The sequence below is a fragment of the Bubalus kerabau genome, chromosome 4 (assembly GCF_029407905.1).
Source record: "Bubalus kerabau isolate K-KA32 ecotype Philippines breed swamp buffalo chromosome 4, PCC_UOA_SB_1v2, whole genome shotgun sequence".
Taxonomy (NCBI): domain Eukaryota; kingdom Metazoa; phylum Chordata; class Mammalia; order Artiodactyla; family Bovidae; genus Bubalus; species Bubalus kerabau.
Window position 1 is genome coordinate 164001374 of NC_073627.1, and position 21912 is coordinate 164023285.

General features: G+C 37.4%; 1 protein-coding gene across 1 annotated transcript; it reads right to left on the reverse strand.

The window, feature by feature from the left end:
* Positions 1-10042: 10042 nt before the first annotated feature.
* On the reverse strand, positions 10043-20306 carry LOC129651765 (olfactory receptor 13C2). Its single transcript, XM_055580339.1, has 3 exons — positions 20243-20306; positions 19947-19970; positions 10043-11018 (listed from the first exon to the last, which is right to left on the reverse strand). The coding sequence occupies exon 3, from the start codon at positions 10997-10999 to the stop codon at positions 10043-10045; it is 957 nt and encodes a 318-aa protein (XP_055436314.1). The 5' UTR covers positions 11000-11018; positions 19947-19970; positions 20243-20306.
* Between the last annotated feature and the right edge of the window lie 1606 nt (positions 20307-21912).

Sequence of the window (21912 nt, forward strand, 5' to 3'; positions counted from 1 at the left end):
TCTGGGAACTATAATATATGTAAATCCTATAATAAACCATAATGAAAAAGAATATGTGGATATATTTGACTTAATCACTTTGCCATACACTAGACACTGACACATATTGTAAATCAACTATACATCAATAAAAAATTTTAAATGCAAAAAAATAGTTGACATGTACTTGAGGGAGTTCAATGACTTGTCTAGGCAAATGACAAATCTGGAACACATAAGCAAAAGTTTTATCAAACCTTCAAATCTCATTTCTTCATCTCAATATTTTTCCTACCAACTAGTGTTTCTTTTTAAAGTAAATATCTTTGTTCTGGTTTCCTGGCATAGCTAAGATCTATTAATAAATTTTGTAAATCTGAGATTACAGAAGGAGATGGCTAATGTCTGTTCCCATTTACCTCAGCACACGGCATGCACATCTTCACTTTTGGTTAAAGTGTGCTTCAATATTTAAAGGTGATCTTCAGCAAAGTCTTTCTTGAGAGTCTCGTGTAGTGCTCAAAAGAGTAAAAGATTCTAAAATTTGCAATTTTGATAGTATTCTATTAAAACTGTATTAAAGTGGGTTGTGCAGAGGTACTTTTACTCAGCTTATACTAGAAAAGGACATGGATGTTCCTAGTTTGCAAAAAATCAACCCAAATCTTGCCTGACTCACTGTGTCAACATGCATAGCTCATGTTAATTAAAAACTGTTTAATACAGAGTGAAGTAAGCCAGAAAGAAAAACACCAATACAGTATACTAACGCATATATATGGAATTTAGAAAGATGGTAACAATAACCCTGTGTACGAGACAGCAAAAGAGACACTGATGTATAGAACAGTCTTATGGACTCTGTGAGAGAGGGAGAGGGTGGGAAGATTTGGGAGAATGGCATTGAAACATGTAAAATATCATGTATGAAATAAGTTGCCAGTCCAGGTTCGATGCAGGATACTGGATGCTTGGGGCTGGTGCACTGGGACGACCCAGAGGGATGGAATGGGGAGGGAGGAGGGAGGAGGGTTCAGGATGGGGAACACATGTATACCTGTGGCGGATTCATTTTGATATTTGGCAAAACTAATACAATTATGTAAAGTTTAAAAATAAAATAAAATTAAAAAAATAAAAATAAATTAAAAAAAACTGTTTAATAATTTCTTAAGAGAAATAATGATATGAAGATTTGTTCTGCCCAAATCACCCCCTATGATTTTCTCCAAATCTTCCAAAGGGCAATCCCTAGAACTTCTCTACTAAAGTCTCCTACTGCTTTTAGGGACCTTCCAACTCCCTTAACAATTTAACTTTGTTATTCTGAAACCTAAAGAAGTTAAGAAAGTTTCCATTTCTCCTGGGTATAATTCTCCAAGTTCAATTAAGAAATTCAGGGCAAAAAAAAAACAATAGCAAAATTTTTGTAATTATTTCAGGCACTTAGCTAAGTAAAAGGCCTGATTCTTGAGAAATATCTGTGCAAGCAGAACTAGAGGGCACTATTTGCCTATTCCATTCCTCTGCAGATGGCCCTTGAACTACATAGCAAACATTCCAATTAATAGAACTGTAGAGATGCCATCCCAAGTAGCCTCTGAGTTTGTAATGTGACCCATTCATTTTCAGCAATCTCTACAATTATCTCAGTTATCAGAGTAATAGAGGATAAAATATTCTTATCCCACTTTTAAATGGCCATAAGGTGAAATTTGGGCTCTAGATTGTTTTCTTGGGCTCTACTTCTTTGAGGAAAAATGTCTGTTATTTACTTTGACTGAATTTCATATTCATTTTTATTATTGGTTTTCTAAAATTTTACAAAGAGATTCTTAAATGTGGCTTTCTTTTTATTTACCCTTCTTAACATTACAGATCTTCTTGAGTTTAAGGCTTGATGTCTTTCATAAGTTTGAGAAAATCATTCAGTATTAGCCAATTTCTTTTCTACCCCACTTCCCCTCTTTCCTCTCCCCCTCAGTGTTCAGCTATACATGCTAGTCTTTTCCAACATGACCCATACAAGCTCTTACACTCCTTTCTGTATTTTCCATTCTTTTTTTCTCCATACATCAGTCCGGATATTACTACTGATTAACCTTTCAATTTGCTAATCCTTTCTTCAATTGTGTCTAAGTTGTGGTAAATCCATCTCTAGTTCCTCATTCTGGCTGTATTTTTCAGCTCCATAATATCTACTTGACTTTTTAATATAATATCAAATGCTCTAGTGAACTCGTCATCTTGTAATGTATGTAAAGGTACATGTTAACACTGGTTATTTTCAAATAGGTCTGGTAACTTCTATATTTGGATCATCCTGAGAGACTTTCAATCATCTGTTTTCATCTTTTGATCTTATATCTTACCAGTTATCATACATAAAAAACATAATTTCTGGATGATGTTTTATTTAAACAAAGAGAATTTCCTTTATCCTTTGATACAAGCCTAGATTGAGAAAGACTGCTTTAATCCAAAGAGTCACTGAGACAAGTTAGAGATGGATTTCAGGTTTTGTATAACTTGGCCATAAATCTGTTTCATCCCCTATTTTAGATTTATTGCTGTAGGTTCCAAACTGAGAACCTGGAGTTAGTACAAGGGAGATTTCTCTTTCAAGAGTCAATGGACTTCAATTTTTATCTCATACCCACTATGGGACTGATAAAACCTAAGAGAAAGCAAAGTTGCTCAGTTGTGTCTGACTCTGCGACCCCATGGACTGTAGCCTACCAGGCTTCTCAGTAAAACCTAACCTAACATATTTAACCTCCTTTTGCTCAATTTCAAGCGCTCTAACTCTGGGCAGCCTAAAGATTAGCAAGTGCTTCATTGGTAAATGAATTATACCTGTTGAGATCATTTAACTTCCTTAATTCAGAAACTTGGCCTCCCTTCAGTTCAGAATAGAATGTCTTGGTAGGTTTAACTCTCTCTAGAACCTTAGCTCCTCATATCCTGACTCATTCAGAAGCAATCTAATTTGTTAAAAAAAAATTATACTTGTCTAGGTTTGTCATAACTTTTCTTCCAAGGAGCAAGCACCTTTTAATTTCATGGCTGCAGTCACCATCTGCAATGATTTTGGAGCCCAAGAAAATAAAATCTATCACTGTTTCCACTTTTTCCCATCTATTTGCCATGAAGTGATGGGACCAGATGCCATGATTCATTGTTTGAATACTGAGTTTTAAGCCAGCTTTTTCACTCTCCTATTTCACCTTCATCAGGAAGCCCTTTAGTTTCTCTTTGCTTTCTGCCATTAAAGTGGTAACATCTGCATATCTCAGGTTGTTGATATTTCTACCAGCAATCTTGATTCCAGCTTTTGATTCATCCAGCCCAGCATTTAACATGATGTACTCTGCATATAAGTTAAATAAGCAGGATGACAATATACAGTCTTGGCTATTGCAAATACTGCCACTATGTACATTGGGGTGCACATATCTTTTTGAATTACAGTTTTTGTGTTTTCTGAATGTATATCCATGAGTAGAATTGCTAGGTCATATGGTAGTTCTATTTTTGGTTTTTTGAGAAATTTCCATATTCTCTTCCATAGTGGCTGCACATATTTATATTCTCTCCAACAGTGTACAAGGGTTCCCTTTTCTCTACATTCTCATCAACATTTGTTATTTACGTTCTTTTTGATGGCAGCCATTCTGACATGTGGGAGGTGATATCTCATATGATTTTGATTGAATTTCCCTGATAATTAGCTATGCTGAGCATCTCTTCATGTACCTGTTGACCATCTACGTTTCCTCACTTGAAGAATCTCTATTCAGTTCTTCTGCTCATTTTTAAATCAGGTTGTTTTCTTTTTTGAGGTTGAGCTGTATGATTCATTTATATATATTGGATATTAATCCTTTATCAGTAACGCTGAAGAAGCTGAAGTTGAATGGTTCTATGAAGACCTACAAGACCTTTTCGAGCTAACACCCAAAAAAGACGTCCTTTTCATTATAGGGAACGGAATGCAAAAGTAGGAAGTCAAGAAACACCTGGAGTAACAGGCAAATTTGGCCTTGGAATATGGAATGAAACAGGGCAAAGACTAATAGACTTTTGCCAAGAAAATGCACTGGTCACAGCAAACACCCTCTTCCAACAACACAAGAGAAGACTCTACACATGGATATCACCAGATGGTCAACAACAAAATCAGATTGTTTATGTTCTTTGCAGCCAAAGATGGAGAAGCTCTCTACAGTCAATAAAAACAAGACGGGGAGTTGACTGTGGCTCAGATCATGAACTCCTTATTACCAAATTCAGACTTAAATTGAAGAAGGTAGGGGAAACCACTAGACCATTCAGGTATGACCTAAATCAAATGCCTTATGATTCTAAGGTGGAAGTGAAAAATAGATTCAAGGGCCTAGATCTGATAGACAGAGTGTCTGATGAACCATGGACTGAGGATCGTGACATTGTACAGGAGACAGGGATCAAGACCATCCCCATGGAAAAGAAATGCACAAAAGCAAAATGGCTGTCTGGGGAGGCCTTACAAATAGCTGTGAAAAGGAGAGAAGCAAAAAGCAAAGAAGAAAAGGAAAGCCATAAGCATCTGAATGCAGAGTTCCAAAGAATAGCAAGAACAGATAAGAAAGCCTTTCTCAGCAATCAATGCAAAGAAATAGAGGAAAACAACAGAATGGGAAAGACTAGAGATCTCTTCAAGAAAATTAGAGATACCAAGGGAATATTTCATGCAAAGATGGGCTCAATAAAGGACAGAAATGGTATGGACCTAAGAGAAGCAGAAGATATTAAGAAGAGGTGGCAAGAATACACAGACAAACTGTACAAAAAAGATCTTCATGACCCAGATAATCACGATGGTGTGATCACTGACCTAGAGCCAGACATCCTGGAATGTGAAGTCAAGTGGGCCTTAGAAAGCATCACTACGAACAAAGCTAGTGGAGGTGATGGAATTCCAGTAGAGCTATTTCAAATCCTGAAAGAGGATGCTGTGAAAGTGCTACACTCAATATGCCAGCAAATTTGGAAAACTCAGCAGTGGCCACAGGACTGGAAAAGGTCAGTTTTCATTCCAATCCCAAAGAAAGGCAATGCCAAAGAATGCTCAAAGTACAGCACAATTGCACTCATCTCACATGCTAGTAAAGTAATGCTCAAAATTCTCCAAGCCAGGCTTCAGCAATACATGAACCGTGAACTTCCAGATGTTCAACTGGTTTTAGAAAAGGTAGAGGAACCAGAGATCAAATTGCCAACATCCGCTGGATCATCGAAAAAGCAAGAGAGTTCCAGAAAAACATCTATTTCTGCTTTATTGACCATGCCAAAGCCTTTGATTGTGTGGATCACAATAAACTGTGGAAAATTATGAAAGAGATGGGAATAACAGACCACCTGACCTGCACCTTGAGAAATCTGTATGCAGGTCAGGAAGCAACAGTTAGAACTGAACATGGAACAACAGACTGCTTCCAAATAGGAAAAGGAGTAAGTCAAGGCTGTATATTGTCATCCTGCTTATTTAACTTCTATGCAGAGTACATCATGAGAAATGCTGGACTGGAAGAAACACAAGCTGGAATCAAGATTGCCGGGAGAACGATCAATAACCTCAGATATGCAGATGACATCACCCTTATGGCAGAAAGTGAAGAGGAACTCAAAAGCCTCTTGATGAAAGTGAAAGTGGAGAGTGAAAAAGTTGGCTTAAAGCTCAACATTCAGAAAACGAAGATCATGGCATCCGGTCCCATCACTTCATGGGAAATAGATGGGGAAACAGTGGAAGCAGTGTCAGACTTTATTTTTTTGGGCTCCAAAATCACTGCAGATGGTGACTGTAGCCATGAAATTAAAAGACGCCTACTCCTTGGAAGGAAAGTTATGACCAACCTAGATAGCATATTCAAAAGCAGAGACATTACGTTGCCAACAAAGGTCCATCTAGTCAAGGCTATGGTTTTTCATGTGGTCAGGTATGGATGTGAGAGTTGGACTGTGAAGAAGGCTGAGCGCCGAAAAATTGATGCTTTTGAACTGTGGTGTTGGAGAAGACTCTTGAGCGTCCCTTGGACTGCAAGGAGATCCAACTAGTCCATTCTGAAGGAGATCAGCCCTGGGATTTCTTTGGAAGGAATGATGCTAAAGCTGAAACTCCAGTACTTTGGCCACCTCATGCAAAGAGTTGACTCATTGGAAATGACTGATGCTGGGAGGGATTGGGGGCAGGAGGTGAAGGGGACGACAGAGGATGAGATGGCTGGATGGCATCACTGACTTGATGGACATGACTCTGAGTGAACTCCGGGTGTTGGTGATGGACAAAGAGGCCTGGCGTGCTGCGATTCATGGGTTCAGATATGACTGAGCGACTGAACTGAACTGAACTGAATCCTTTATCTGTCATATGATTTACAAATATCTTCCCCTATTCACTAAGTGGTCTTTTCATTTTGCTGATGGTTTCCTTTACTGTGCAAAAGCCTTTACATTTAAGTAGGCCCCATTTTTTTTTAATTTCTGCTTTTATTTCCTTTAGTTTAATATATGTATCCAAAAAAATTTATGCTACAATTTATGTCAAAGAGTGTTCTGCCTATGTTTTCTTCTAGGATTTGTGTAGTATCTGGCCTTACACTTAGATAAAAGATTTGCCTTTTGCAGCAATATGGAAGGACTCAGAGAGCATTATGCTAAGTGAAACAAGTCAGACAAAGAATGAAAAGTGATATGATATCACTCATATATGGAACCTAAAAAATACAGCAAAATAGTGAATGTAACAGAAAAGAAGCAGACTCACAGATCTATATCTTCCCTCTACTCTGATGTTGGGAAAGATTGAGGATGGAAGGAAAATGGGGCGACAGATGATGAGATGGTTGGATGGAATACCAGCTCAGTGGACATGAGTTTGATCAAACTCCAGGAGATAGTGAAGGACAAGGAAGCCTGACGTGCTGCAGTTCATGGGGTCACAAAGAGTTGGATGTGACTTCTCAGCTGAACAACAACAAACAGAACAAATGAGGGCTTATCAGTGGTATTGAGTGGGGCAGGATATATGGGCAGGCAAGTGGGAGATAGAAACTACTGAATATAACATAGGCTAGAAATATGTATTTACAACATGGAAAATATAGCCAATATTTAGTAATAACTAAATATTATATAACCTTTGAATTGTATTTTTAAATATTTTAATTATTTTTTAAAGTGATTTTCTGATGAAAAACTAACATTTTCAGTGGGAAAACAAAGTTTCTTTGTTTTGGACTCATATTTTTTACTTGTTATTTAATGCTTACATATCATTTTAGATGAGTTGGTTATCAGTTCCTCTATAATTTAGAAAATAACACTTTTTAAATAAACAGGTGATACAGTATTAGTATCCTAATGAGGAGCTGCCAGAAATAATGACTATTCTAGTGAATTACCGCCTGAATGTTCATAGATCCATACAAAGTTATTATTATAGATAGGCATTACGTAATTTTCAGTGACAACTCCAAATCTAATTTGCAGCATGTTCTCCTAGTGGACTACTCCAAATTTGATGAATGACCTTCCCAATTAACTTCAAGAGTCCCTGGGAGTATCTCTCATGTGCTGAATATATGTCCACCTCCTCCCCCTCAGGATACTGCTATCACACTGTTATGATCTGCTATTCCTATCACTCCCCTGGAATCTGATTCTTCAGTTCAGTTCAGTTCAGTTCAGTTCAGTTGCTCAGTCATGTCCGACTCTTTGCGACCCCATGAATTGCAGCACGCCAGGCCTCCCTGTCCATCACCAATTCCCAGAGTTCACTCAAACTCACGTCCATCAAGTCAGTGATGCCATGCAGCCATCTCATCCTCTGTTGTCCCCTTTTCCTCCTGCCCCCAATCCCTCACAGCATCAGAGTCTTTTCCAATGAGTCAACTCTTCCTCAAATTTTCACTTAGTAGAAATAAGTCCAGAGCCAGCTATAACTCAGGAAACAAAGGGAAAATAATCCACACATGGCATAAAACAAACTGGAAAAAGAACCACATCAACATTGATGACACTGAAGAACAGGCTCAAATGACTAGCAGTGAAGCCTAAATAGTGATCAGGAATAAGAAATGATTAGCCACAACCAGAAGTTTCTAAAAACAACTATTCCCTCACACTTCTGTATTCTTTCTCCCTCTGAATGGCACATTTTTTGTCCTAATAAAGTCAAATAAAATTCAAAAATTGCTAGTCTGTGTTCCCAAAGAAAGACCAATCTTCCATATGGTGTTTCCACTTTCTGGGAGGGTGCATAATGACCAACATTGAATCCAACTATTGAGAAAACCTGAAAACCAGTGAAAAAACTGTGATCTCATTTTTCAAAAAAAAAATCTTTGGGGGCAGCTTCTCATTGACCATCATGATGAAAGAAGTAAATGTAAAAGAATAACAAAAAATAATATATATATATATAAACTTTTCAGAAAAGAAACTCCCAAGAGCTCATTTTATTCCCTGTACAGTTTCAGAAAGCATACCATTCCAAGAGGAAGTCAGTTAGGTCTTTTTTTTTTTCTTTTTTTTAGTTATATGTAGGATCTGGGAATGATTAACTGATGGTTATCTCAAATTTCTTAAAGAACATTCTCAAAAAATTACTAATAGAGTTAAAACAACATTTCAAGAAGATAGAGATAGAAATATAAAGGACTCAAGAGAAATAGACTCAATTTCTCTCTTTGTGTTATGGTAGTCTGTATAATGTTCCTCACTGCCTCATTTGTGAAATATAAGAGGAGAAATGTATGCCTTCCTCATAGTGAAAATAAATACAAGATTAAAAAAAATTAAAGGATAAGATAGAAAAACAAGAATATTTTAAAATCTAAATAAAAATGAACAATTAAGAATTATGGGATTTTTGTTATCATTAGAAAGCTAAAACAATCAAAGAGAAATAAAACCAAGTAACTTAGTACCTCAAAGTTTTTTTTTTAATCTAAAATAAACATAATCAAAACTAAATAAAATTTAAAATTCAGAGGCTAATATGATAACAGTTACAGAGAAAAGAGATGTAATATTAAAGTAAACATTAAAGTCTAAGATGAAAATCTGAAGTGTGCAACTCAGATCAAGAAGAAATACGGACTTCCTTTATGGTCCAATGGGTGGGAATCTGACTTGCAGTGAAAGGGACATGGGTTTGATCTCTGATTGGGGAATAAAATCCCACATACCCGGGACAACCAAGCCCAGTAAGCCTGAGTGCTACAACTATTGAGACCGTGAGCTCTGGAGTCCACATGCCATAACTAGAAAGTTCATGTGCTGCAATATCCCACATGCTGCAACTAAGATCCAACAGACCCAAATAAATAAATATTTTAAATAAATGTAAGAAGTAAAATGACAAAGGGGATTTTTTTAAAGATTGAAGGTTACAAACAGAGGAAAGAAATATAAACCCCAGATAAAAATCAAATGTAAAAACCATCTAAAAGATAGATTCACATTTCTTAAAACAGATTCCTCTTGGATTGGCAATTCATTAAATATTTCATGGATAGAGAGCCAATGGAACAGACAAAAAGATATAGCTCTATTTTTATCAGTGGGTAATTTGACTCAGAAGTTATTTATATTTACAGCTTTAAATATCAGGTATTTGGTTGTAAGACCAAAAGAGTTAGATCCCATGTATCAGAAGGTATATATATTAAAAAAAAAAAAAAACAACTGCCAAAGCAGATATGTTGAAAGTAGAAAAGAATAATTTAATGCCTCCTAGTTGGATATGAGGGGCTTCCCAGGTGGCTCAGTGGTAAAGAATCTGTCTGCCAATGCAGAAGATGAGGGTTTGATCCCTGGATCAGGAAGATAAGAAAGAAATATAAGAAAATGGCAATCCATTCATATTCTTGCCTAGGACATCCCATAGACAGAGGAGCCTGGTGGGCTACAGTCCACTGGGTTGCAAAAAAGTTGGAGAAGACTCAGCGACTAACCAACAAAATTAAATAATTGATTTCTACATTGTGATTATAAAAGTTACCTGTCCCTTTTCCATTTACTTATTAAAAACTTTTCTTCTCAGTAAATGTTTTACTGCTTCCTTCACATCCTTGTTCCTGAGACTATAGATTAAAGGATTAATCATAGGAGTAATCACTCCATAGAACACAGACACAAGTTTGTCAGTAGCGTCCATGTCATCTGAATTAAGTGTCTCTTTAGACTTGGGCTTCATGTACATGAAGAGAATGGTTCCGTAGAATATTATCACCACAGTCAAGTGGGCTGAGCAGGTAGAGAAGACTTTGCTTCTCCCCTCAGAAGAGCGAATTCTGAGGATGCTCATAATAATTAATGTGTAAGAAATAATGATTAACAATAATGGTGTCATTATGAATAAGGTTGTGGCCACAAGCATGATGAACTCGTTACCTGAGATATCAGCACAGGCCAATTTCATGACAGCCAGAATTTCACAGGTGAAATGATTGACGACATTATTCCTGCAGAAGGGCAATTGTATTACACACCCAGTTTGTACTGCAGAGTTGACAACTCCTATGAGCCAGGAGCCAGCTGCCATGGGCACATAGGAACCCTTGCTCATGATGACAGAATATCTCAGAGGGTTGCAAATAGCCACATACCGGTCAAAGGCCATCATGCCCAGGAGCACACACTCTGTTGTCCCCATGGCCAAGCCAAGGAACATCTGCACAGCACAGCCAGAGAAGGAGATGGTCTTTTTTTCTGAGAGGAAGCTCACCAGCACGGGGGGAATGGAGACAGTGGTGTAGCAGATGTCCAGGAAGGAGAGGTTCCCCAGGAAGAAGTACATAGGGGTGTGAAGGTGGGAGTCTAAGATGCTGATGAGAATAAGGGTACCATTTCCCAGAAGGATGACCACATACATTATTAAGACTACCACAAAAAAGAGTAGCTCAAGCCTTGGATAACCAGAAAGCCCCTTCAGAAAAAATTCCACCAGAATCGTTTGGTTTTCCCATTCCATTGTATGGTTTCTTTTTCACCTGTAATACATTAGAATGTGTTAAGATAAAATATGTATTCTACTATGATTATATTCAACTATGAACCAATGTAGAAGTACCATATACTCATAGGAAGAAAAGAAAATATAAAAAGGAATAGACCAAAGAAAGAAGAAAAGAAATAAAGTGGGCCAAATAGAATAGAGAGGGGGAAGAAAAGAGAAACGAATGTATTTCAAGCTACAAGCAATATGCCATGTAATTTACTGAATCTCATCAAGGTTCTGGGAGAGAGGTATCATCATCCACATTTTACAATAAATAAATCAAAGCAAAAATATTAAGTAAACTTAATTAAAGGTAAATTTAGAGCAGAGGTAAGATTCAAACCCAAGTCTTCCTTGCTGAAGCCTGAGCTTTTGGTCATGTTTGTTACCACAAGTTAACTAGAGTTTAAAATAAATTCGAGTATTGCATTATGTGTAACTGAAAAATAAACTATTTTTATTGGCTACAAACCACCACTGGAGAACGAAAGGGCAACTCACTCCAATGTTCTTGCCTGGAAAATCTCATGGACAGAAGCCTGGTGGGCTACAGTCCATGGAGTCACAAAGAGTTGGACATAACTTAGTGACTTAACAACAACAAACCCTCACACAATAGATTAATGATCTTATCACTGTTCCATGTTACACTGCTATGCTTATTATCTGACTTGTCCACTAGCATGAAAAATTCATTAAAGCAGGGACTTTTTCTTGTTTACTTCTACAATACCGGTACCTACAATATAATAGACACAAAGATAAGAGGTTCAGAAATATTTGTTGAATAAATGAATACAGCCAAGGACCAAATGACTAATATTTCTTACTCTACTAATTATTTTATTTGTACATTACTTAATTTAGTCTGAGAAGCAACCCTATTAGGCTATTATTGCTATTATTAGCATAGTCATTTTCATTATAAAAAAGGAAGAAAATAAGTAATTTGCTTAATGTCAAGGTCAAGGTCATAGCTAAATAAGTGGTTGAACCAGAACTTGAATCCAAGCCATATGGCTGTGGAGTTCAAACTTAATTGTTTATTTTGCAGAGCACTTGACTCACAGTCTAGAATATCTTGTAATCTAATAGACAGCACTCATATTTCAAAAGAAACATCAGACCAAAATAGGTTTAATATGGTGATTTGAGAGCCCTTTAATTCTTTATATTTTGAAGGGAAATTATTCATTTCTGTGACAAAAATATATCTATTAGTGTATAATTCTTCATAATTCGTGTATAATTCTTCATAATTCTGTAGTCTCCCCTTATGAGTAGTTCTATCTACTTTTTCACTGCTATTTTAATTGATTTCTCTTTTCATGAGTTTCACAAGAGGTTTTCCCATATTACAAGTTTTCTCCAAAAAAAATTTTTAATGCTTTTGGAGAGATTTGTACTTCCCATTTTGTTTCATTAATGTAGGTTTTTGTGTTTGTAAATGTCTTTAGGCTTATTTGGCATTTTATAATTGCATGAAATAAGAAAAAATATTTTTTAGTATTTTATCTTTATCCTCTTTCTGGCTCTGAGTCATTTAAAACACTTTGTTTTACTATAGACTGAGATTTTGCTATGAAATGTTCTTGTTACTGGTTTCCAGATAATTTTTTTCCCCTTCTGTCTTTAATCCAAATATTATCTAGATATGTATACCTAGTGATCAGATATTTTTATTCCATTTTATTATATCTAATTCATTTTTTTATGATAAAAAATGTGACTTGTAATTCTAAAGTTATATATTTTTGGTTCTATTTACTTGATCCATGTTGTAAATGTCAACAAAAAATATGAATTCTCTTTGGGTGAGATATATTATTTATATAGGGCAATGGCAACCCACTCCAGTACTCTTGCCTGGAAAATTCCTTGGATGGAGGAGCCTGGTAGGCTGCAGTCCATGGGGTCGCTAAGAGTTGGACATGACTGAGCGACTTTACTTTCACTTTTCACTTTCATGCATTGGAGAAGGTAATGGCAACCCACTCCAGTGTTCCTGCCTGGAGAATCCCAGGGACAGGGGAGCCTGGTGGGCTGCCGTCTATGGGGTCGCACAGAGTCGAACATGACTGAAGTGACTTAGCAGCAGCAGCATACACACATATAACAATACATGTATACACATAATCAGGTTTATTAAATGCCCTATTCAAATCCTTGAGATTATTTTCTGTTTATCTATATTTAATTAACTCTATATAATGATGGTTGGATGATATCACTGACTTGATGGACATGAGTTTGAGCAAGCTCCGGGAGTTGGTGATGGACATGAAATCCAGGCGTGCTGCAGTCCATTGGGTTGCAAAGAGTCAGACACAACTTAGTTACTGAATTGAACTGAACTGAATAAAGTTTTACTTGTATATCTAGAATTATTTTTATAAGCTTAGTTCTGTGTTGTTTAGTGTATACCTGTTTATGGCTGATAAAATTCTTCATACATTGTGAATGTTACAATTAATTTTTATCACATTTTTTACTTTTAATTTAAATTCCACTTTTATGTTATCGATATCCAAGCAAGAATACTGGAGTGGGTTGCTATTTCCTTCTCCAGGGGTTCTTTCTGGCCCAGGGATTGAACCTGCATCTCTTACATCACCTGTGTTTGGCAGGCAGGATCTTTACTACCAGTGCCACCTGGGAAGCCCAACTTTAGCTCTCTTTGTTGTGTGTACTCAGGCGTGTCCAGTCCTTTGCGACCCTATGCACTGTAGAACACCAGGCTCCTCTGTCAATGGGATTTTCTAGGCAAGAATACGGGAGTGGGTTTCCATTTCCTACTCCAGGGGATCTTCCTGACCCAGGGAAGTACAAAATGTGATAAAAATAGGTCAGTTAATTATAACATTCACAATTTATGAAAAAGGTTATCAGCCATAAACAGGTGTACACTAAACAACACAGAAATTAAACATATAAAAATAATCCTAGATACACAAGTAAAACTTGATTATAAATATTTATATAGAACTGATTAAATATAGCTAGCAGAAAAATTATCTCAAATACTTGAATAGCGCATCCAATAAATGCCCTGATTATGTGTATACATGTATTATGTGTATATATATAAATCATAATATCTCCCCCAAAGACAATTCATATTTTTTGTTGACATTTTCAACATGGATCAAGTAACTTGCTGCCAAAAATATATAACTTTAGACTTACAGGTCACATTTTTTATTATAATAAATAAACTAAATATAATAATTGTATAAAAATATCTGATCACTAAGTATGTGCAACATATATGTGGGTGTAAGTTGTTAATTCTTTTTACAGTCATTGCTTTTTATGAGCATATTCACTCCATTCACTTTAGAATACAATTATAAATGTACTTCATTTCTTTCCTTCCATATACTTTATTTTTATTACATACTTATTTTGCATTACTTTTACTTCCCTCTTTCTTTTTTCGGCTGGCTGATTAAATTATCATTCACCAACTGTTTGCCTTAACTTGAACATCTGTTCATTTTTTCCATTCCATGAATGGTGAGTTATCTTCTTTCTTTACTTTCACAATCTGACATACAGACCAAACATTTGTTTGTAAAAAAGAACTTGCATTGGCCAAAAAGTTCATTCAGGTATTTCTGCACCAGTTTACAGATAAATCCAAATGAACTTTTTCAACTATAATGCTCCTAATCTCCTAAATTATCCCTCAAACACAAAATGAAGATAGAACTACAATAGTTTTATCCCTCCATTTCTATCCCTACTCCACAATTCCAAGATGCTACCAAGATAAATTAGGAGATTCAAATTTAGATTAATTTGAAGATCAAAATATATATATTAGCTAGAAACAAACAAATGGATACATGAATTGAGGCTATTATTGCTAATTGACATGTTGTTACTCTATTTGGTACTTTATATGTTTTTATATATATATATAATATACACACACATACATATATATATTGAAAGGAATGTTTAAGAAACTTAGTGACCAAATTACTAAGGAACTTCTGCTCAGAGAATTTCCTAATATCACTCACTGTGACTTATCCTCTAGGTAGCACTGCACTGATGTCTTACAGGGACGAGCCATGGTTTCATTTCTAATGACCTTGCCTTCTAAAGGTAAGGAGACAGGCACTCTTATACATTCTCAGTGAGCACATAAATTGGTGCATCCTCTGTGAAGGACAAATTGGCAGTGTTAAACAGAATCATAAAGGCATGCATATAACTTTGACTACAGAATATACTGCTAGGTAATTCCCACACAATTATGCCTGTGCATGTGTAAAGTAATTTATTTAAAAACTGATTCATTAAAGTACCATTTGTAATAGCAGATGTGGAAGCAATTTAAATTTCTATGAGAAGGGGACATAGAAATAATGAAATACCGATCTGCTGTCAAAAAGATTAAGAGACTCTTTGTGCATTGACATGGAAAGATCATCAAGAACTATTAAGTGTAAAGGTAATATTCAGAACTGACATCCCTGGTGGCTCAGTGGTAGTCGACAAGACCCCCTGGAGAAGGAAATGGCAACCCACTCCAGTATTCTTGCCTGGGAAATCCCAAGGACAGAGGAGCCTGGTGGGCTATGGTCCACGGAGTTGCCGAAGAGTGGGACATGGTTTAATGACTAGACAGCAATGCAAATGTTCAGAACAGTATATAAGGCACAGTAACCTTTGTGTATAAATATTTTACATATATGTCTGTGTACACACACACACACATGCACACACACGTGTGTGTGTGTGTTAGTAGCTCAGTTGTATCTGACTCTTTGCGACCCTATGGATTGGGGCCTGCCAGACTCCTCTGTCCATGGGATTTTCCAGACAAGAATACTGGAGTGGGTTACCATTCCCTTCTCCAGGGCACCTTCTAGATCCAGGGATTGAACCCGGGTCTCCTGTACTGCAGGCAGACTCTTTACCATCTGAGTCACTATATGTGTCTGTACACACACACACATGCGTGCGCGCGTGCACACACACACACACCAACATTTTTTTGCTCCTATGTAGAATACCTATAGAAAAATAAACAGGAATAACTTGTTATCTCTAGGAAAGGAAATGAATAGTTCATTAACAGAAATGGAAGGGAGGCTGTTAACTGTATGTTGTTCAGTATCTTTTAAAAATTTTGAATCTTGTGACTATAATACCTACCATAAAATAAATTACATTTAAGCTAAAGAGTTCTTGTCTTTGAGATGTATAACCTTTCTCCTTTCACTTTTCTGATGGCACACGACATCAAACCATCCACTGCCATGGGACACAACTACATACAGTTAAAAATTGTTCTTATTCAGTATCACACCTTAAATGGGAATTGCTAAAGACTAACAAGTCCTTTGCTTCCTTTGTAGCTCATAGCTCAGTCAGTAAAGAATCTGCCTGCAGTGCAGGAGATCCGGGTTCGATCCCTGGTTTGGGAAAATCCCTGGAGAGGGAAATGACAACCCACTCCAATAATCTTCCCTGGAAAATCTCATGGACAGAAGAGCCTGGTGGGCTGCAGTCCATGGGTCGCAAAGAGTCGGGCATGACTGAGCGACTAAAACACACTAACAAGTCCTTTTGGAGAAGGCAATGGCAACCCATTCCAGTACTCTTGCCTGGCAAATCCCATGGACGGAGGAGCCTGGTAGGCTGCAGTCCATGGGTCGCTAGGATCAGACACGACTGAGTGACTTCACTTTCACTTTTCACGTTCATGCATTGGAGAAGGAAATGGCAACCCATTTCAGTGTTCTTGCCTAGAAAATCCCAGGAACGGGGGAGCCCGGAGGGCTGCCGTCTATGGGATCGCACAGAGTCAGACACGACTAAAGCGACTTAGCAGCAACAACTCCTTTAAATATAGTCATAATTTAATATTCAAGATATTTTCAGAAGGATCATTAGGATTTTCAGGCCCACATGGATCTCCTGTCCCTCCATCAAACTGAAAGCTATCCTCTGGTCTGGTTTAGAATCTATACTTCTACCCCAGTCATTTTCTTTCCATTAAATGTGCTACTACTTTTAGGAACTAGTAAAATTCCTGGAACAAAATTACAGCTCAATAAATGTTAGCTATTATTCTTGTTTCATTCACAAGTCCAAAGAGCCATCCCTCTTTGGGAATTCTTTGTCCGCCTATCTTTAAAAGGTACTTTCTCTGAATCTCAGGTCTATCTTCCCAATTTCCGGACATAATTAGTCACCTCAACATCACTCCAAACTCAACTTCATTTCTCCATTCTAAACTCATCTCCTATCCCCAGCTCTTAACATTTTGTAACTTTTTATAAAATTTGCATTTTGTTAGAATTTTTCAGATTTTCTGGGTTACTGTGTAAACTACTTGAGACCCCAAAAGGCAGTAGATACATGTGAAGTTCATTGACTAATGGAGATTATACCTACACCTATAATAATCATCTCTACAAAAACCCTTGTTCAAGAGCTGCCTCCATGCTACATGATATTCTACCAAAGATATTCCATAATATTGTTAGGAACACAGGCCTTGGAGGTAGGCTTAGTTTAAATGGTATCTCTGCCCCTTACTAAGCAGGGTGGCCTGGGCATATTTCTGATCATCACCTTCCCCAGCTATAGCATGGACATAAAGACAGCACCTGTACCATATATTTATTGATAAGATTAAATGAGATAGTATATATTATACAATTACCACAGTAATGGTTTCCACTGTTAGTAGTTTCCTTTATGCCACTCTATCACGGTTCTTCCTTTTGTTAGAGTCTTTTTACATCTTTGGCCAGTCATCGTCTTTTCCATGGCCAGGTGTATACAGCTGAAAAGTTTAATCACGTCACACACAGTGTTCTGGCAAATGGTATTATGTTCATCTTACGGTCAAATCCTAATACACTTCATCACAGTATGTAACACTCCAGTCCTTTATCACACTCTGATCCTTTGGATGTCAGCAAATTGAGTGGCAAATAGGAAAAATCACTCATAAGTTTCAATTCACTCCATAAAAAAAATAGGATTTTAGGGAGGCATTAGTATGTTCCTTGTCTTAAAAAGCTGGCTGTTTGTTTTTTTGTTTTTTTTTGTTTTTTTTACTGAGACTATGTTAACATTTTTGGCAAGCCTATAACATAAAAAAAAAAAAAATAGAAAAGTCATTCATTTTTACAATTATAACCTAATAATAGAAAAGCAAATATTCAAAACAGTCACCAATAGTGTATGCAAACACACTAGGATAATGCTCAGTCAGGTCTCTTTCTGGCTATTCACTGCTTTGGTAAATCATCTGTTTCACATATGAGGTGTCTTTAAGGCAAATTGGTCATAGTTTTCCTCCTCACATGTTTCTCTGCACAAAGAGTCCCTAGCACAGTATGTGGCATGTAGTTCATCTTGCTCTCAGTTGATTGAGCCAAATGAATCAGGGTTGCTGCTAGGGGACCAGGAAAGACTTGTTTCTTATGAATTTCATGCTACAGAACACAGAGTTCCTGCTCTACTGTGTAGTGAGCCTTAATGAGCTAGAAATGATAACAGAGTGTTCAAATACTGTGTGCTCCTCTAAAAAGCTACACACTGACACAAAGGAATTCATAACTACTGGGCAAACTCCATTCTGTTCCTTGCTCAAAGCCTTTGCATGTTAAACTGCTCTTGTGATCTCAAAAGTCTTTATTTTTCCCTACTACCTCTCAGTGACTAGACCCTTAAATTCCATTTCCAATATTTAGTCTCTCTTCAGTGAGAAAAACATCTTAATTTCAAACTTGACACATTTAACCCATCAGGCTAACTTTTGCTTGTAGTTGATAAGATTTGGTTCTTGTCTTTACAATAACTTACCTTCAAACCAGGTTCTGACTCTCTTTCTAGGTTGGAGCAACAATAGATATTTTTAACTTTCTTTTTCACATGTAGCCAATTTTCATGACTCCTCATTTCATGAACCTCTAAAGAGGCAGCTACTGATGAATAATCATTTTGCCATAGAAATTCACTGATTTGTTGACATCTATAGAAGTATGCAGGTTGCAGGTATGAGAACTAGGATAAATTCCTCTAGTTCAAATAAAGAATTGTTAGATTCCTCTAGTTCAAAATAGAAAGAAAATTAATATTTAGTAATAAATTTAGGAATAGGACAACTTGCCCCTGAAGCCCAGGCTGAAATACAACCCCATTGTGGAGACCCACAAATACCTAAAGAACATGCTTCAGGCTTTGGGACACAATTTAAATGTTCTAAAGGATGTTTCTAAACCTCTGTGCAAAATTTTCAAATGCTTCATGGATGAAATATGTATAAAACTTATGAGACTCCAGAAATAAAGCCCTAAAGACCTAATTATAGGAAGCCTATTACTCTGCTTCACACAGAATCAGGAGGAGTCTTGTGCAATGTTATCAAAGTTTTCCCAGTTGAATTCTCTCTCTGTCTCTCTCTCTCTATCTCTGTCTATCTCTCCCCCAGCTCTCTCTTACACACATACTCATATTAACACACAAACACACCTACACCATTTTTGGAGTATAAATGGTTATTACAGTACACAATTTCTTTATACATTTTTTAGAAACTCTAGATTTTATAGGCATTCACTTTATATATTTAGCTTATATAAATGCTGACTTTTTGAATAAACATTATAAATTTCTAAAACTGAAACATCCTGTAAAAGAAAAATTTAAAAAAAGTAAAGAAAGAAAAAAAGGAAGGAAGAGAAAGTAAGACAAGCCAAGAAAGTATATCCTTAGGCAATACACACACAGAGATGTAAAGAACAAAGAGGAAAATAAATTGAGACTTCTGGTTCAAAATGGCAGAATAGAAGGACATGCACTTATCTCCTCCTGAGAGAACACCAACATTAAACTAGTTGTTCAACAACCATCAGAGGAGGACTCTGGAACCCACCAAAAAAGATACACCACATCCAAAGACAAGAAGAAGCTGCACAAAGACAAAGCTGCAGTGAGATGGTAGCAGCGTGATAAAATCAAATTCCATACTGCCAGGTGGGTGCCCCACAAACTGGAGAACAATAATATCCAATAAGTTCTCCCACTGTTCTGAAAGTTCTGAACCCACGTCAGGCTTCCCCTCCTGAGGATCCAACAAAGGGACTGGGAATGAGGTAGAAACTGCTAGGTAGTCAGGGTAGGACTCTGAGACCTCGGTCTTGTTTTCAATAAACATCTCACCCCATTAACCTAAAACTATACCTTTTGTCCCGAATTCCTAAAATGTGTCCTTTGTCTGATAAATTATCATCACTCAGATCCAGGAAAGGTTAGTAATTGACATCTGTTCCATAAGCTTGAGGGAAAAACAACTAGTGATCCATTCATCTTTAGCCCTTACATCTGGTCTACTTTTAAATGGCCAGAGGGCACAATAAAGGGTGGCAACTGAATCTAAGGATCAATATAAACCATTCAGTTCAGTTGCTCAGTAGTGACTCTTTCCCACACCATGGACTGCAGTATGCCAGGCTTCCTTGTCGATCACCAACTCCTGGAGCTTGCTCAAACTCCATTGAGTTGGTGATGCCATCCAACCATCTCATTCTCTGTCATCCCCTTCTCCTACTGCTTTCAATCTCTCCTAGCATCAGGGTATTTTCTAATGAGTCAGTTCTTCGCATCAGGTGGCCAAAGTATTGGAGCTTCAGCTTCAGCATGATCCTTCCAATGAATATTCAGGACTGATTTCCTTTAAGATAGATTGGTTTGATCTTCTTGCCATCCAAGGCCCATAAAGATGTTAAGTTAAAATGTGATGTCTAAAATGATAGGTTAGAAATGACATATTTTAAGGACAAGACAACCAAAAATGCACAGATCAGTGCCTGTCTTTCTGGGGGACTATTTACCCCCTCTCAGTGTTTATGCTGTCTATGCAAGGAGATCAAGCCACAGTCAATCCTAAAGCAAATCACTCATGAATATTCATTGGAAGGACTGAGGCTGAAGCTGAAACTCCAACACTTTGACCACCTGATGTAAAGAACTGATTCCTTGGAAAAGACCCTGATGCTGGGAAACACTGAGGGCAGGAGGAGAAGGGGACAGCAGAGGATGAGATGTTTGGATGGCATCACTGACTCAAAGGACATGAGTTTGAACAAGCTCCAAGAGTTGGTGATGGACAGGGAAGCCCAACATGCTGCATTCTATGGGGTTGCAAAGAGTTGGACATGACTGAGCAACTGAACTGAACTGACTGAGTGTCTGTGCTAAGAGCTTTGTACTTTTTTCTCTTTAAAATAAATCCTATTCACTTGCATGCAACTGTGAGTGTTTGCATGTTCTGTTCGTGAAGTTCAGCTCCAGAAATAAGAACTCAGGTTCCCATCTCAGGAATCTCCAGGGAATCTGGCCTTAAGTTGGCCTTAGGCCAAATAACTACCAGGGAGGGAATGCAATGCCACTCATCAGCAAATAATTGGATTAAAGTTTTATTGAGTAAGGCCCTGCTCATCAGGACAAGACCCAGTTTTCCCCATTGCCAGTCCCTCCCATTAAGAAGCTTACACTTACCTAATGCTGCAACAAAAAATGATGACTTGGTGTGCTATTGAGGTATGCTGTTGCTGCTGCTGCTGCTGCTAAGTCACTTCAGTTGTGTTCGACTCTGTGCGACCCCATAGACAGCAGTCCACCAGGCTCCCCGTCCCTGGGATTCTCCAGGCAAGAACACTGGAGTGGGTTGCCATTTCCTTCCCCAATTCATGAAAGTGAAAAGTGAAAGTGAAGTCACTCAGTCCTGTCTGACTCTTCGTGACCCCTGGAGTGCAACCTACCAGGCTTCTCTGTCCATGGGATTTTCCAGGCAAGAATACTGGAGTGGGGTGCCATCGCCTTCTCCGCTCAAACTAACTGACCAGTAATCA

Excerpts from the sequence above, each read along its gene's own strand:
- LOC129651765 (XM_055580339.1), bottom strand. The coding sequence starts at position 10,999 with ATGGAATGGGAAAACCAAACGATTCTGGTGGAATTTTTTCTGAAGGGG.